The 17,880-nt window shown below is 39.8% G+C and overlaps 1 protein-coding gene across 2 annotated transcripts in view; it reads left to right on the top strand.

The window, feature by feature from the left end:
- MAML2 (mastermind like transcriptional coactivator 2) overlaps positions 1-15,758 on the top strand; it is a 395,803-nt gene extending 380,045 nt beyond the window's left edge. For both annotated transcript variants that reach the window (XM_023554736.2, XM_003415594.4), the window contains one exon: positions 13,145-15,758. In XM_023554736.2, the coding sequence (XP_023410504.2) occupies positions 13,145-14,157 (1,013 nt within the window). In that variant the 3' untranslated portion in view covers positions 14,158-15,758. The remainder of the gene's footprint in view (positions 1-13,144) is intronic.
- The last annotated feature ends 2,122 nt before the right edge of the window (positions 15,759-17,880 follow it).

Genomic DNA, 17,880 nt, shown 5'->3' with positions numbered 1-17,880 from the left:
TATTGATTTTAACATCTTTCTCAGAATCCTTCACTAACTGCCGTTTTACTTGCAGATAAAGACCAGGCTTGAATACTTTCTAGTCCTTCTATTAGTTCACCTTACGTATTCTTGCCCTATATTCATATGTTTCACTCCTCTCTGACTCACCTATGAGAATTCAAAAAAGCTAAATCACTTGTAACTGCTAGGTCCAGCCGTAGGGTCACCATGAGTCAGAATCAACTCGACAGCCACGGGTATAGGTCCAGCCATTCTTCTCCCAACAACATATTTTGGCTCCAGTAATATAAGATAAGCAAACATTGGCCCCTCTTAGACAGAGTCACATTTTTAACTTATAGAAAGTCCAGTTTTATTTGTTTCCATCTTTTGGTACATCTCCCCAAGGTGTCCCCTTCAAACAAAATAGTCCAGTCACCAAGAAGAAATTGAAAATCAAATTAAGTCTTTATGAAGCCTGTCAAAAGCACCCAATGTGGACTCCATTTAAAATAGATAGCAAAACTTCTTAATAACTCTCTCTATATAAAATAGCTCTCCCCCCTCCCGCCCCCAAATCTCTCTCCTTATCCCTTCTGAACTCCAAAGGAACCTCTCCCAAACCTAACGTCTGCTACTCCTGTCTTCTCCTATTCAGGATCTATACAACTCTTTTCTGTTCAGAGCTGCCTAGGCATTTTCCATGTAAATATAGCTTATTCTTTTGAGTTTCCCAAATTCTGCATTTTACTTATCTTTTTCTGACCAGGAAGCCACAAAGATTCTCTTTAGAGGAGAGGATGTGAATATTCTGCTTACTAATATGCTCTGGTCCTATTAAGCATAGCTTCAACATATTGTTCTAATTTATTGCACCCCTTCAAATGCACCAGATAGTCTCTTTCCATGAAAATTAGAAATATGACATATGTATTCCACTCCCTAAAATTAACTCTGCCCCAAGATAAGGGCAACAATGGGATTATCTGTTTGATTCTGTCCTCAAAGAGGTTGAAAGACAAGATAGGGTTTGTTTTGAACATGGCTTCTTATACTATGGCCTATGAGTGGTCTTTGAGCAAGCTGGGTGCCCTCTAAAATATTATACAAAATTCAAGGTGGATATATGGAGTTTTCTTTTTCCACTCACATAAAAGAATCCCAGAGATAGGAGTCTAGGGCTGGTTTGGCGGCTGTACAATGCTATCAAAGATACAGGCTTCCTCTGCTTTTCTGCTGCACCATCCTTAGCATGTGGCTTCCATCCTAAGAGTTGGCTTATGGCCACTACATTGTCAGCCTTCACATCCATATTCCAGGTAGGATGAAGAAAGAAGGTAAAAGGTGAAAGAGTCTCACAGATGAATCAGACTTCCTTTATAAAGCAGTTTTCTTGGATTTTCCACCTAACAACTTGATTTCTTGACTTCTGCTTCCATGTGTGTTGATTGTGGATCCAAGTAAAACAAAATCCTCAACAACTTCAATATTTTCTCTCTTTATCATGATGTTGCTTATTGGCCCAGTTGTGAGGAGTTTCGTTGTCTTTACATTGAGGTATAATCCATACTGAAGGTTGTAGTTCTCATTTAAGTGAAGAGGACTTGAAGCAATTACTGATGAAATCAAAGACTACAACCATATACCTTTAGCCAGAATTTATTTATATGGCTTCTGTTATGGATTGAATTGTGTCCCCCAAAAATGTGTATCAATTTGGCTAGACCATGATTCCTAGTATTGTGTGACTGTCCACCATTTTGTCATCCGATGTGATTTCCCATTTTGTCATCCGATGTGATTTCCCAATGTGTTGTAGATCCTACGTCTACGATGTTAATGAGGCAGGATTAGAGGGAGTTATGTTAATGAAGCAGGATTCAATCTACAAGATTAGATTGTATCTTGAGTCAATCTCTTTTGAGATATAAAACAGAAAATCTATCAGAGAGGAGAGGGACCTCTTACCACCACGACAGAAATGCCGGGAGCAAAGCTCATCCTTTGGACTTGGGGTCCCAGCATTGAGAAGCTACTAGACTAGGGAAAGATTGACGACAAGGACCTTCCCCCAGAGCCAACAAAGAAAGCCTTCCCCTAGAGCTGGTGCTCTGGATTTGGACTTCTAGCTCCTAAACTGTGTGTCTCAGTCATCTAGTGCTACTATAACAGAAATACCACAAGTGGATGGCTTTGACAAAGAGAAATTTATTTCTTCACAGTGAAGTAGGCTAAAAGCCCAAATTCAGGGCATCAGCTCCAGGGCAAGGCTTTCTCCTTCTGTGGACCTTCGTATCCATCTTCCCCCAGACTAGGAGCTTCTCCACAGAGGGACCCCAGGTGCAAAGGACGAGCTCTGCTCCCGGCACTGTTTTCTTGGTGGTATGAGGTCCCCCAACTCTCTGCTTGCTTCCCTTTCCTTTTATCTCTTGTAAGATGAAAGGCGGTGCAGGCCACACTCCAGGGAAACTCCCTGTATGTTGGATCAGGGATGTGACCAGAGCAAATGTGTTAAGTCCCACCCTAATCCTCTTTAACCACAGGCAGAGATATGATTTATAACACAAAGGAAAATCACAAAATGGAGGACAACCACACAATACTGGGGATCATGGCCTAACCAGCTTGACACATATTTTAGGGGGGACACAATTTAATCCACTACACTGTGAGGAATAAATTTCTGTTTGTTAGAGCCCTCCACTTGGGTATTTCTGTTATAGCAGCAGTAGATAACTAAGACAGCTTCCCACCAGCAAGGAAGTTTGGGAAAAAAAATTTTTTTTTTCTTTCCAGCTAGGCACATTGCTACAAAATTAATTTTCTGTTTCTAAAGAAGTCAGGGAGGATGGTTATTGGGTAGGCAGTGAGCAGTCTCTCCCATAGTGCATAAAGGGCATTATCCTAAGGGAGGGGTTGGTAGCATCCAACTGCTGACCCGCAGATGGGTAAGAATCACTGCTCTAGAGCGTTTTATTTCCCATATCTTTTGAGAAGAAAAAAAAGTTAACACAGTCTTATCTTTTTTTTTTTTTTTATTTTAATCTTGGCATAACGATAATCACCTTGCCCAGATGTTAATATTTGAAATAATGTGTGAAAAGCATCTGGAATAGTTTCTACCACATATTAGGAGCTTTTTTTTTTTTTGGTTTGTTTTAAATAATGCTTTATTGTGTTTTAGGTGAAAGTTTATACAGCAAATTAGATTTCCATTTAACAACTTTTGTACAAATTGTTCTGTGACATTGTTTACATTTTCACAATGTGTCACCATTCTTGTTATTTCCATTCTGTTTGTTGTTTCCATTAGTCTCGCTTCTCTGCCCCTCTGTACCTTCTCATCTTTGCTTTAGGGTAAATGTTGACTATTTGGTCTCCTATAGTTGATTACTTAAGGGAGCACAGTACTCATGGATGATATTGCTTATCTTACAAGCTAATCTTTTTTTTTTTTTAATTAACTTTTATTGAGCTTCAAGTGAACGTTTACAAATCAGGTCAGTCTGTCACATATAAGTTAATATACATCTTACTCCTTACTCCCACTTCCTCTCCCTCTAATGAGTCAGCCCTTCCAGTCTCTCCTTTCGTGAAAACTTTGGCAGCCTCCAACTCTCTCTATCCTCCCATCCCCCCTCCAGACAGGAGATGTCAACACAGTCTCAAGTGTCCACCTGATATAATTAGCTCACTCTTCATCAGCATCTCTCTCCCACCCACTGTCCAGTCCCTTTCATATCTGATGAATTGTCTTCGGGGATGGTTCCCGTCCTGTGCCAACGGAAGGTTTGGGGAACATGACCGCCGGGATTCCTCTAGTCACATCCAGACCATTAAGTATGGTCTTTTTATGAGAATTTGGGGTCTGCATCCCACTTATCTCCTGCTCCCTCAGGGGTTCTCTATTGTGCTCCCTGTGAGGGCAGTCATCGATTGTGGCTGGGCACCAACTAGTTCTTCTGTTCTCAGGATAATGTAGGTCTCTGGTTCATGTGGCCCTCTCTGTCTCTTGGGCTCTTAGTTGTCGTGTGACCTTGGTGTTCTTCATTCTCCTTTGCTCCAGGTGGGTTGAGACTAGTTGATGCATCTTAGATGGCCGCTTGTTAGCTTTTAAGACCCCAGACGCCACATTTCAAAGTGGGATGCAGAATGTTTTCATAATAGAATTATTTTGCCAATTGACTTAGAAGTCCCCTTAAACCATGGTTCCCAAACCCCCGCCCTTGCTCCGCTGACCTTTGAAGTATTCAGTTTATCCCAGAAGCTTCTTTGCTTTTGGTCCAGTCCAGTCCAGTTGAGCTGACCTTCCATGTATTGAGTGTTGTCCTTCCCTTCACCTAAAGCAGTTCTTTTCAGCTAATTAATCAGTAAAAAAAACCTCTCCCTCCCTCCCTCCCTCCCTCCCCACCTCGTAACCACAAAAGTATGTGTTCTTCTCAGTTTATACTATTTCTCAAGATCTTATAGTAGTGGTCTTATACAATATTTGTCCTTTTGCTTCTGACTGATTTCGCTTAGCATGATGCCTTCCAGGTTCCTCCATGTTATGAAATGTTTCAGAGATTCGTCACTGTTCTTTATCGATGCGTGGTATTCCATTGTGTGAATATACCACAATTTATTTACCCATTCATCCGTTGACGGACACCTTGGTTGCTTCCAGCTTTTTGCTATTGTAAACAGAGCTGCAATAAACATGGGTGTGCATATATCTGTTTGTGTGAAGGCCCTCGTTTCTCTAGGGTATATTCCGAGGAGTGGGATTTCTGGGTTGTATGGTAGTTCTATTTCTAACTGTTTAAGATAATGCCAGATAGATTTCCAAAGTGGTTGTACCATTTGACATTCCCACCAGCAGTGTATAAGAGTTCCAATCTCTCTGGAGCCTCTCCAACATTTATTATTTTGTGTTTTTTGGATTAATGCCAGCCTTGTTGGAGTGAGATGGAATCTCATCGTAGTTTTAATCTGCATTTCTCTAATGGCTAATGATCGAGAGCATTTTCTCATGTATCTGTTAGCTGCCTGAATATCTTCTTTAGTGAAGTATGTGTTCATCTCCTTTGCCCACTTCTTGATTGGGTTGTTTGTCTTTTTGTGGTTGTGTTTTGACAGAATCATATAGATTTTAGAGATCAGGCGCTGGTCGGAGATGTCATAGCTGAAAATTCTTTCCCAGTCTGTAGGTGGTCTTTTTACTCTTTTGGTGAAGTCTTTAGATGAGCATAGGTGTTTGATTTTTAGGAGCTCCCAGTTATCGGGTTTCTCTTCATCATTTTTGGTAATGTTTTGTATTCTGTTTATGCCTTGTATTAGGGCTCCTAGGGTTTTCCCTATTTTTTCTTCCATGATTTTTATCGTTTTAGTCTTTATGTTTAGGTCTTTGATCCACTTGGAGTTAGTTTTTGTGCATGGTGTGAGGTATGGGTCCTGTTTCATTTTTTTGCAAATGGATATCCAGTTATGCCAGCACCATTTGTTAAAAAGACTATCTTTTCCCCAATTAACTGACACTGGTCCTTTGTCAAATATCGACTGCTCATACGTGGATGGATTTATATCTGGGTTCTCAATTCTGTTCCATTGGTCTATGTGCCTGTTGTTGTACCAGTACCAGGCTGTTTTGACTACTGTGGCTGTATAATAGCTTCTGAAATCAGGTAGGGTGAGGCCTCCCACTTTCTTCTTCTTTTTCAGTAATGCTTTACTTATCCGAGGCTTCTTTCCCTTCCATATGAAATTGGTGATTTGTTTCTCTATCACCTTAAAAAATGACATTGGAATTTGGATCGGAAGTGCACTGTATGTATAGATGGCTTTTGGTAGAATAGACATTTTTACTATGTTAAGTCTTCCTATCCGTGAGCAAGGTATGTTTTTCCACTTAAGTATGTCCTTTTTAATTTCTTGTAGTAGAGCTTTGTAGTTTTCTTTGTATAGGTCTTTTATATCCTTGGTAAGATTTATTCCTAAGTATTTTATCTTCTTGGGGGCTACTGTGAATGGTATTGATTTGGTTATTTCCTCTTCGGTGTTCTTTTTGTTGATGTAGAGGAATCCAAGTGATTTTTGTATGTTTATTTTATAACCTGAGACTCTGCCAAACTCTTCTATTAGTTTCAGTAGTTTTCTGGAGGATTCCTTAGGGTTTTCTGTGTATAAGATCATGTCATCTGCAAATAGAGATAATTTTACTTCTTCCTTTCCAATCCGGATGCCTTTTATTTCTTTGTCTAGCCTAATTGCCCCGGCTAGGACTTCTAGCACGATGTTGAATAAGAGTGGTGATAAAGGGCATCCTTGTCTGGTTCCTGTTCTCAAGGGAAATGCTTTCAGGTTCTCTCCATTTAGAGTGATGTTGGCTGTTGGCTTTGCATAGATGCCCTTTATTATGTTGAGGAATTTTCCTTCAATTCCTACTTTGATGAGAGTTTTTATCGTAAATGGGTGTTGAACTTTGTCAAATGCCTTTTCTGCATCAATTGATAAGATCATGTGGTTTTTGTCTTTTGTTTTATTTATGTGGTGGATTACATCAATGGTTTTTCTGATATTAAACCAGCCTTGCATACCTGGTATAAATCCCACTTGATCGTGGCGAATTATTTTTTTGATATGTTGTTGAATTCCATTGGCTAGAATTTTGTTGAGGATTTTTGCATCTATGTTCATGAGGGATATAGGTCTATAATTTTCTTTTTTTGTAATGTCTTTACCTGGTTTTGGTATCAGTGAGATGGTGGCTTCATAGAATGAGTTGGGTAGTATTCCGTCATTTTCTATGTTTTGAAATACCTTTAGTAGTGGTGTTAACTCTTCTCTGAGGGTTTGGTAGAACTCTGCAGTGAAGCCATCCGGGCCAGGGCTTTTTTTTTGTTGGGAGTTTTTTGATTACCGTTTCAATCTCTTTTTTTGTTATGGGTCTATTTAGTTGTTCTACTTCTGAATGTGTTAGTTTAGGTAGGTATTGTTTTTCCAGGAATTCATCCATTTCTTCTAGGTTTGCAAATTTGTTAGAGTACAATTTTTCATAATAATCTGATATGATTCTTTTAATTTCATTTGGGTCTGTTGTGATGTGGCCCTTCTCATTTCTTATTCGGGTTATTTGTTTCCTTTCCTGTATTTCTTTAGTCAGTCTAGCCAATGGTTTATCAATTTTGTTAATTTTTTCAAAGAACCAGCTTTTGGCTTTGTTAATTCTTTTAATTGTTTTTCTGTTCTCTAATTCATTTAGTTCAGCTCTAACATTCATTATTTGTTTTCTTCTGGTGCCTGATGGATTCTTTTGTTGCTCACTTTCTATTTGTTCAAGTTGTAGGGACAGTTCTCCGATTTTGGCTCTTTCTTCTTTTTGTATGTGTGCATTTATCGATATAAATTGGCCTCTAAGCACTGCTTTTGCTGTGTCCCAGAGGTTTTGATAGGAAGTATTTTCATTCTCGTTGCATTCTATGAATTTCCTTATTCCCTCCTTGATGTCTTCTATAACCCAGTCTTTTTTCAGGAGGGTATTGTTCAGTTTCCAAGTATTTGATTTCTTTTCCCTAGTTTTTCTGTTATTGATTTCTAGTTTTATTGCCTTGTGGTCTGAGAAGATGCTTTGGAATATTTCGATGTTGTGGATTCTGCAAAAGTTTGTTTTATGACCTAATATGTGGTCTATCCTAGAGAATGTTCCATGTGCGCTAGAAAAAAAAAAGTATACTTTGCAGCAGTTGGGTGGAGAGTTCTGTATAAGTCAATGAGGTCAAGTTCGTTGATTGTTGTGAGTAGGTCTTCCGTGTCTCTATTGAGCTTTTTACTGGATGTCCTGTCCTTCTCCAAAAGTGGTATGTTGAAGTCTCCTACTATAATTGTGGAGGTGTCTATCTCACTTTTCAGTTCTGTTAAAATTTGATTTATGTTTCTTGCAGCCCTGTCATTGGGTGCATAAATATTTAATATGGTTATGTCTTCCTGATCGATTGTCCCTTTTATCATTACGTAGTGTCCTTCTTTATCCTTTGTGGTGGATTTAAGTCTGAAGTCTATTTTGTCAGAAATTAATATTGCTACTGCTCTTCTTTTTTGCTTATTGTTTGCTTGATATATTTTTTTCCATCCTTTGAGTTTTAGTTTGTTTGTGTCTCTAAGTCTAAGGTGTGTCTCTTGTAGGCAGCATATAGACGGATCGTGTTTCTTTATCCAGTCCGAGACTCTCTGTCTCTTTATTGGTGCATTTCGTCCATTTACATTCAGCGTAATTATAGATAAATAAGTGTTTAGTGTTGTCATTTTGATACCTTTTTATGTGTGTTGTTGACAATTTCATTTTTCCACATACTTTTTTGTGCTGAGACATTTTTCTTAGTAAATTGTGATATCCTCATTTTCATAGTATTTGACTTTATGTTTGTTGAGTCATTACGTTTTTCTTGGCTTTTATCTTGAGTTATGGAGTTGTTATACCTCTTTGTGGTTACCTTATTATTTACCCCTATTTTTTTAAGTAAAAACCTAACTTGTATTGTTCTATATCGCCTTGTATCACTCTCCATATGGCAGTTCTATGCCTCCTGTATTTAGTCCCTCTTTTTGATTATTGTGATCTTTTACATATTGACTTCAGTGATTCCCTGTTATGAGCATTTTTTTTTTAATTAATCTTAATTTGTTTTTGTGATTTCCCTATTTGAGTTGATATGAGGATGTTCTGTTTTGTGACCTTGTGTTGTGCTGGTATCTGATGTTATTTGTTTTCTGACCAAACAATATCCTTCAGTATTTCTTGTAGCTTTGGTTTGGTTTTTGCAAATTCTCTAAACTTGTGTTTATCTGTAAATATCTTAATTTCGCCTTCATATTTCAGAGAGAGTTTTGCTGGATATATGATCCTTGGCTGGAAGTTTTTCTCCTTCAGTGCTCTGTATACGTCATCCCATTCCCTTCTTGCCTGCATGGTTTCTGCTGAGTAGTCTGAACTTATTCTTATTGATTCTCCCTTGAAGGAAACCTTTCTTTTCTCCCTGGCTGCTTTTAAAATTTTCTCTTTATCTTTGGTTTTGGTGAGTTTGATGATAATATGTCTTGGTGTTTTTCTTTTTGGATCAATCTTAAATGGGGTTCGATGAGCATCTTGGATAGATATCCTTTCGTCTTTCATGATGTCAGGGAAGTTTTGTGTCAGGAGATCTTCAACTATTTTCTCTGTGTTTTCTGTCCTCCCTCCCTGTTCTGGGACTCCAATCACATGCAAGTTATCCTTCTTGATAGAGTCCCACATGATTCTTAGGGTTTCTTCATTTTTTTAAATTCTTTCATCTGATTTTTTTTCAGCTGTGTTGGTATTAATTCCCTGGTCCTCCAGATGTCCCAGTCTGCATTCTAATTGCTCGAGTCTGCTCCTCTGACTTCCTATTGCGTTGTCTAATTCTTTAATTTTACTGTTAATCTTTTGGATTTCTACATGCTGTTTTTTTAGTCTCTCTATGGATTCTTGCAACTAATTAATTTTTCCACTATGTTCTTGAATAATCTTTTTGAGTTCTTCAACTGTTTTATCAGTGTGTTCCTTGGCTTTTTCTGCAGTTTGCCTTATTTTGTTTCTGATGTCTTGAAGCATTCTGTAAATTAGTTTTTTATATTCTGTATCTGATAATTCCAGAATTGTATCTTTATTTGGGAAAGATTTTGATTCTTTCGTTTGGGGGGTTGTAGAAGCTGTCATGGTCTGCTTCTTTATGTGGTTTGATATGGACTGCTGTCTCTGAGCCATCACTGGGAAACTAGTTTTTCCAGAAAATCCGCTAAAAAAAAATGCAGTCAGATCCCTTTCAGAACTGCCTTTAGATTATTACTGCCACCTTGTTCCCTGTAAGGATGAAAGTCTGAGATTTGGATCATATATGCTTGGCTGTAGCTGGTTCTGTGTTTTTAGTCCAATTAGGGGTGGATTTTTGGTCCCTGGGTTTTTTGTGTTTCCTTCTCTCAGGCTGGAAGAGTGGGTTAGGAAAAGACCAAAAGAAAAAAAGGGAGGGGGGAGCAAAGCCGCTGCGGAGCCGGAGCCGTTCGCCCTCTGGCTCAGGAAATTCCAATGTTAATGAAGCCGCCTGGGGAGGGTGGGGGAGGGATCAGAGAGATAGGAGAGTAGCACCTCAGAATATAGCCAGAGTTGCTTGTCTTGCTCGGAATGACTATTTTATCTGAGATTCCCGAGGGGCGTGTCGCCTGTGTGTGCTGGCTGTGTGGAGATTGCCCCCGGGGATCTGGCCCACTGAAGCCGCGGTCGGATCCTCCGCTGCCAGTCCAACATCCAGCGTCAAGGCTCCCCTGCTGGGACGGTACACTCCCGACTCCAAAATCAGTCGCTGCCTCCTGGGGACTTCTCGTCCTGTCAGCCGCATCGCAGCGCCGTCCCCGAGAACCGGCTGGGCCCCCTCCTGGGGTTAGTTCAGGGGAATGGAGCAGCTCCCCCTGCTTGTGCCATGAGAGCACCCAGTCAAATGCCCGGCGGCAAGATTCCCCGGCTGGGATGCTGCTCTCCCAGCTCCAAAATCGGTCGCTGCCTCCCGGGGACTTCTCGTCCCGCCCGCCGCGTCGTTGCGCCCCTTCCGAAGACCGGCTGGGCCCCCTCCCGGGGTTAGTTCAGGGGAGTGGAGCAGCTCCCCGTGCTTGTGCCATGACAGCGCCCAGTCAAAAGCCCGGCGGCAAGATTCCCCAGCTGGGACGCTGCTCTCCCAGCTCCAAGACCAGTCACTGCCTCCCAGGGACTTCTCCCACCGGCTGCGTAGCCACGCCACCTGCGCGGACCAGCTGGGCCCCCTCCCGGGGTGAGTTCAGGGGGGTAGGGCTGCACCCCTTGTTTGCACCATCAGCTCCCCTGGGCCCTGCCCTAAATTGGGCGCCAAAGGTTACCTGACTGGGACACTGGCTCCAGACTCTGAAAACAATCACTGCTTCCCCGTATTTGTTCGTTTTCCGTCTCTAAATCTGTGTTTATTGTTCAGGGTTTGTAGATTGTTATGTATGTGATCGATTCACTTGTTTTTCCGAGTCTTTGTTGCAAGAGGGATCCGAGGTAGCGTCTACCTACTCCGCCATCTTGGCCCCCACTCCCAAGCTAATCTTATTATTTGGCTGGAAGGTGACTCTGGAAGTGGCTTCAGTTTTAAGTTCAAAGGGTTAAAAAAAAAATAAAAAACCAAACCCAGTGCCATCGAGTCGATTCTGACTCATAGCGAGCCGATAGGACAGAGTAGAACTGCCCCATAGAGTTTCCAAGGAGCGCCTGGTGGATTCCAACTGCTGTCCCTTTGGTTAGCAGCCGTAGCACTTAACCACTACGCCACCAGGGTTTCATTCAAAGGGTTAGGAGCTTCTAAATGGTAAGTATGATTATTATTTTGTGATCTCTATGGAAATTCTTTCTATTCTGATTGCTTAAAATTTCCCCTCTTAAGCCTTCTTAAGGCATATTGCTGAAATATAGGGCACCTAGAGGGGATGATTTTTAAAACATTTTGTAATACAAATTCCCATCTCATAAAACCTTCAGATACAAAGGTGATGTTGCTTAACCTCATTCGTAGTGTGTACACTCTCAGTTAATGTTCAATTATCTCCTACCTTGCTTTGATCCCTCTTCATCACTTACTGACCACTACATGGTGGAAGGCACTGTGCTAAGCCTGGAAATACACGGTGATACAAGAGAGTGTTCCTGCCTTCAAGGGGCAAGTAGTCTAGTTGGATATCTATAAATAGCAAAGCTAACACATTCATTTGGCCTTCAGTCTTTCAGGTTGAATACCATGCTCAGTATCCTCAAGCAACAAGCAATAGCCTAAAGGTTTTGATCGCAGTCATATTTCCTCCCCACAGTGCTATTGGGGTATTCATGTGTGTGTGTTGTTCCCTGTCTTTCAGTATCTCTTATTCTCTGGGCCTCCCTGCCGCTCTGAAGGGAGAGTATTTTAAAGGAGTATCTTTCTCCCAGTTTTATGTTTGCTTCAATCTCTCATTCATTCAATAAATATCAATTGAATAGCTACTTTGTGCCATGCGCTTTCTAGACTCCGGGGAGATGACAGTGAACAAAACAGGCACAGATTCCTGCCTCACCTAGCAGGCATTTTCTCTCTTTCTTTCTGGCACTCCATTTTTGCCTTTCAAGATGTTTTTCCTCAGTAACTTTAACCTCCTGAAGTCAGAAAGATTTCAGTGGGTTAATTAATAATTATCTGGTATGTAGAGTCTCCCTATTCAGCAGCCTGTGGCTCAGGCAGTAGTCCCACATTCAATCAGTTGACAGGCATCAGAGTAATTGGCAGACATTTGGAGGCTACATGGATTGCCCAGTACAAAAGCTAAGTGGTAACTGAAAGCTTCAAAAGAGCAAATGCTGCTGAAGAGCGGAGATTGGAATATAATGGGAAGTTTAATGGAGGAGCTTGGGCCTTAGTGAGCCTTGAAGACATATCAGAGTCAGTAAGGTAAGAAGGGCATCATAGAGCAATGCATGAGCAAATGTCACTGTAGTGTGTTGGGTAACAATGCAACAATGACTACACCTCCTGTAGCAGAGAATTTTCTTTATGGCAATAGTCACTAGAACAAGGATTACATTGAATTTCAGACTATAGATATGGAATTTATTCTTTGGACACTCATGGAAATGTCTTACATGGGGATGATGCAGATGAAGAATGGGCATGATTTTCAAGGCCATGGGTTAGGAATATTACTCTAGTAGCCATGTATTATTCATCCACACTTTCTTATTTGGACCCTGGTGTAATCAATCACAAGGATTATATGACAGCTAGCTGATCAAAGGAATAGCCTTTGGTCTTGGGACAAAATAAAATTAATTCAAAATGAAAGATTGACTATCACCTCCCCTTGGTGACTCTAGAGCAGAAGAAAATAAAACTCATTAAATATAATCATTCTATCTTCTTAATGTGTAAACTCTTGACCAATGGGTGACCTAGGGTGATACTTCCTCCAAAAGCAGTAGCAACTTATCTTATTCCTTTTATATAATATGTTGTAAAGATTATTTCTCCTTGTTTGTTTTTACACCTGAAAGTGGTTTCAGAGTTGAAAAGTTATTGCAAATTGCTTTAAAAGAGGACATAACCTACTGTTATAAACTAATTCTCCTCCTTTCTTTCAGGTGGCTCAGCAACAGGGAGTTTAAACTCTAATCAGGCTTTGGCAAACCCAGTTTCAACACATAGCATTTTAACTCCAAATCCCAGCCTCCTGTCTACTTCCCATGCGACAAGAATGCCATTGTTATCCACATCAATTCAGAATATAGGAATGTATGGAAACCTGCCTTGTAACCAGCCTGGCACATACAATGTCACTTCAGGAATGAATCAGTTGACCCAACAGAGAAACCCCAACCAACTGATAGCAAATCAGAACAACCCTCTGATGCCACGGCCACCTACCTTAGGGCCAAGTAATAATAACAATGTGGCCACTTTTGGAGCTGCATCTGTTGGCAATTCTCAACAATTAAGACCAAGCTTAACCCACGGCATAACAAGCATGTCAGCACAGAGAACATCAAATGTAATGATCACACCCAACACAACAGCACCAAACTGGGCCTCTCAAGAAGCAACAACCAAACAGCAGGAAGCCCTGAAGTCCACAGGAGTCCGCTTCCCAACAGGTACACCTGCAGCCTTTACTCCAAACCAGTCATTGCAACAGGCCGTAGGTAGCCAGCAATTTTCCCAGAGGGCAGTGGCTCCTAGCCAGTTAACACCAGCAGTGCAAATGAGACCCATGAACCAAATGAGCCAAACGTTAAATGGACAGACCATGGGTCCGCTCAGAGGTCTGAATCTCAGACCCAATCAACTAAACACACAGATTTTGCCTAATATGAACCAGTCGGGAACAGGGTTGAATCAGTCGAGAACAGGCTTAAGCCAGCCACCATCCCTGACACCCAGCAATTTTCCTCCATCCAACCCAAGCTCCAGGGCCTTTCAAGGAACTGACCATGGCAGTGACTTAGCTTTTGACTTCCTCAGCCAACAGACTGATAACATGGGCCCTGCCCTCAACAGTGATGCTGATTTCATTGATTCTTTATTGAAGACAGAGCCTGGTAATGATGACTGGATGAAAGACATCAATCTTGATGAAATCTTGGGAAACAACTCCTGAAGGAGAAAGGGAGACAATTCACAAACTCCAAGCACTAAAAGGCAGTATTTTACGAGGACTCTGTAAAGGCTGAACTGCTGACTTTTAGTTGGACTATGTGAAGATGCAATGGCTCAAAATAGAAAACAAAAAGTAATTGTGGTGGTGAATGTTTTGGTCCACATGCTTGTTTTATATCTCAAACCTGAAAGTAAAACATTGGGATCACTTTCCCCTGTCTAAACTCCAGGGTACAGTATCCAATTTATCCAAACAGAACTGTGTGTTGATCTGTAATTAATTTTGTAAAATAGACTTCCCAAGCTCCTTTTCTCCCTGAAAGAAAAAGTAATAGAACTTACAACTTGTTTAAACCTCCTGCCATGTGGAGATACTAGTTCCAACCAACAAGCAACAAATTCCTTAACTTGCTCTAATAGATACGAGTGCAGTTTAATCTTGCCACACTTTTTTAAAATTTAATTTTCCTAAAGCTTCCAAGGTAGATTGACATGTTATAGGTTTGTTGGTAATAACCAAACAGTATCCTAAGTAAGGGAGTGATGGAGAGACTAGAAAGCATAAGTAGATTATAGAATTTCTACCTTAGATCTATCCCTTACTCTTTCAGTTTTCCCATACCTCCCATACTTCAGAGGGAATCTATGACTGGTGATAAAAACAAGAATATAGAGCTGTGCAACATTATTTGGGCTTCTACAACCAATTTCTGAGTCCGTTCCAAAGTTTTAGATACAGCCAAGACCTGTCCTAATCATACTAAAATGTTGGGGGACATCTGTATGCATCAGATTTCACTATTGTTTTTGAGAAAATAACTCCCCTGGGCATTGCTATAAAGGAGATTTATTCAGCTTATACAAATAACCTGGGATGTTGCTTGTTGTTATGATGCCTGCTGGAGATTACAATTGGGCCTTTTTTTCCATCCTACTTATTTTGATAAGCAGAGCCTGATTTTGAAGAAAGGAGGTTTAGAGACCGAAATTGAGACTGGAGATAAGAAGCAAAAGGCCAGGACCAGTGGTGGGTGTGAGAACAAATCTATTTCGTAGGGTTTGGAGGAAAGCATAATTGAGAGGGAAAATAAACTGTCCCTCTTTGGACATATTATTTGGGTAAATAGCTAAATAGAACGTGGTCTGTAAGTAACAGTCTATTCAGTCTTCTGTCCCTGATGCGATGAATCATTGCCCGATGCAAGATGGACCCTTCGCCTCCAGGTTTTCTTCCTAAGGGGTGAGGGCGGGATCAATGAAAGTAGAGAGTTTGTTGAGTCATTTAACCTCAGTGCCCACATACAGAGGAGCTGTAAAATGGGTAACACATGTCCTGATTTGGGGTGGATGCAGAATATCATCATCATTTTCCCAATTACAGAGAGCAAAGGTTATCTTCAGCCTTTTGAGTTATATGCTCACATAGTCAAACATCAAATGTAATTTAACTGAAGCTGTTTAATAAACAAGTTTTTAAATATCTGTTCAAATAAGAACACATTTTGAAAGTTCTGCAAAGCCCTCTTCCACTCTTTAAAAGGTCTAGAAGTACTCTCCTTCTTTTACACAACATCAACATCGCTGGCCCAGAATCTTTTCTGTGCTAAGTTGTAAATATAAATAAATTACTTGTTTTGTAAACTTTTGTAAAGAATATTTTGGTAGAAATACTTAAAACATATTCTTTGGGTTATATTTATACATATGTGAAATAAATATACTATCAGAAGGTTATATTTTATACAAAAAGTAAATTGTTACCTTTTGTATGCTAATATACAAATTTTGTATAATATGATGGTTTATTTTTAGCTCTACACTTAAACCACAGGTGGCCGAGTGGGAACTTTTGAAAACTATCAAGAGGCTTATTAAACAAATTTATATTCTGAAACCTCAGTAAGAAAGCATTCCAGGTTTCAATCCTTTCTTTTTTTTTTTTGCTCTCAAATTCTTTTTTAAACCCATATAGTTCTTGTGTCTTGTTTGATTATTCTGCTGTGCACATTATATTGGTCCCTGTTGCATGTGGTCTACTGTGTGTTTTCCCATTTTATAAAACAGTGTTTCCCCATGCAAAAAGAAAGAAAAAGTGATGTATATATGAGCACCTTTATTTTATGGCTCCCCCATGTTACTGTATATATCTGCCAGCACTTCCCAGTTACACTCTTGTGATCCAGCTTATTTTTTATCCTAACATAAATAGTATGTTTTGTAGTAGCTATCAAATTTAAGAGAGATAAAGCAATCAGAATGTTTGGAATTTCTTCTATCTTAATGTGAATTTCATAATTAATGTCTATTTATTCAGCTATTCATTAAAATACAGGATTCTTTGGAAAAATGGTGTAGTCTATAGTTTCTCTTTGTTGGCAGCCTATCACCAAAGATGATGTAATTTTCCTGAAAGCTGAGATAATGACAATTTGATAGACATATTTAGCCAAAGCCTTAGGATTTACAACTTAAGAGCTATTGGAATACAATCTCCCACTTATAGAAATACCAGACTACTTAATTGTTGGCATTGTTTATCATCCTGACATATTATGCAGGAGACAGAAGTAATTTTTCTTTTTCTTTTTTTTTTAAATTCAAAGACTAGAAAGCAATTAAAGCAAATAATTCGTCCTTGGCGTCATTTTAAGCCCAGTGAAGATAAATAGCTGCTTTAAGTGAATGCACTAATATTACTTGCGTTACTGTAACTGTACCCATGACTATAAAGATTTCAACTTGTAAAACGTATTTTGTATTGTGTGTAATTCCATGTGTTAAAAAAAATAGTTTTAAAAAAACTCAGGAGTGGTTCTCTATGTGAAATCACACTTTCAGTTACCAACAGTATTATTGCTACATCACAGAATGTTCTGAGAACTACTAACATTAATGGGTACTTCACAGCGAATTTACTCTCTGGGAAACTTCTAACGTCAGTGAAATGCTGACTTTTTTCGTTTTAGCTTTCTTCAGTTCAGTTAAAAAGTTTGTATTAAGATCCTATATGCACAGCACCTACTAAACACTGGGGAAACTCTACCTAATTAGGAGGTACTGTGGGCATTTGCCTGGCTGAGACCAGGCTGAGTGAACACAGGGCCACGTAAACACAGCCTGACTCAACATAGTTACACGGTTCTTGGGAATCCAGGAGGTTGAGAGAAAGATGGGCCTTTGCAAGGGGCAAGGGGATCCATTCTAACCAAATTCTCCAGCACCAATATCTAAATATGTTGCCGGTGTTCCACTGTACCCTTCTCCTCTGCCAAAAAAGTGTGTGACATTATCTTTTTTATTACTGTTACTAGTAGAGCAGTAATAAAACTGACATTTTATATAGCCCTTGTCCAATGAGTCTGCAGGGTTAGATAATGAACAAAACCAACATCAATAAAGAATAAATTACATATAAATTAAGAAAGAGACGTGTAATTCTCACATAGCCTATGAACCCCAGTATGTACCCACAAAAGGAGGTCTGAGAGAGAAAATGAGAGAGTACAAGTGAATGCAAAAGAGAGAACACAGCTCAGCCTCTTCTTGCTCTCTGGTTGCCAAAGACAGTTCAAGTGCTTAAACTTTTTACCCATTATTTCCATTTTCTGTCTCTGTACCTGTGTTTCCACACCCAAAAACAAGAGTTTAGGGCTTGATTATCTCTATATTCTTTTCCAGCTCTACAAGTCTATGATTGCTTTTTTCCCAAAATTAAGTGGAAAGT

This window comes from Loxodonta africana, chromosome 7, assembly GCF_030014295.1.
Source record: "Loxodonta africana isolate mLoxAfr1 chromosome 7, mLoxAfr1.hap2, whole genome shotgun sequence".
NCBI classification, from domain to species: Eukaryota; Metazoa; Chordata; class Mammalia; order Proboscidea; family Elephantidae; genus Loxodonta; species Loxodonta africana.
Note: the sequence above shows the minus strand (reverse complement) of the source record. Positions and strands in the feature narration are given on the sequence as shown.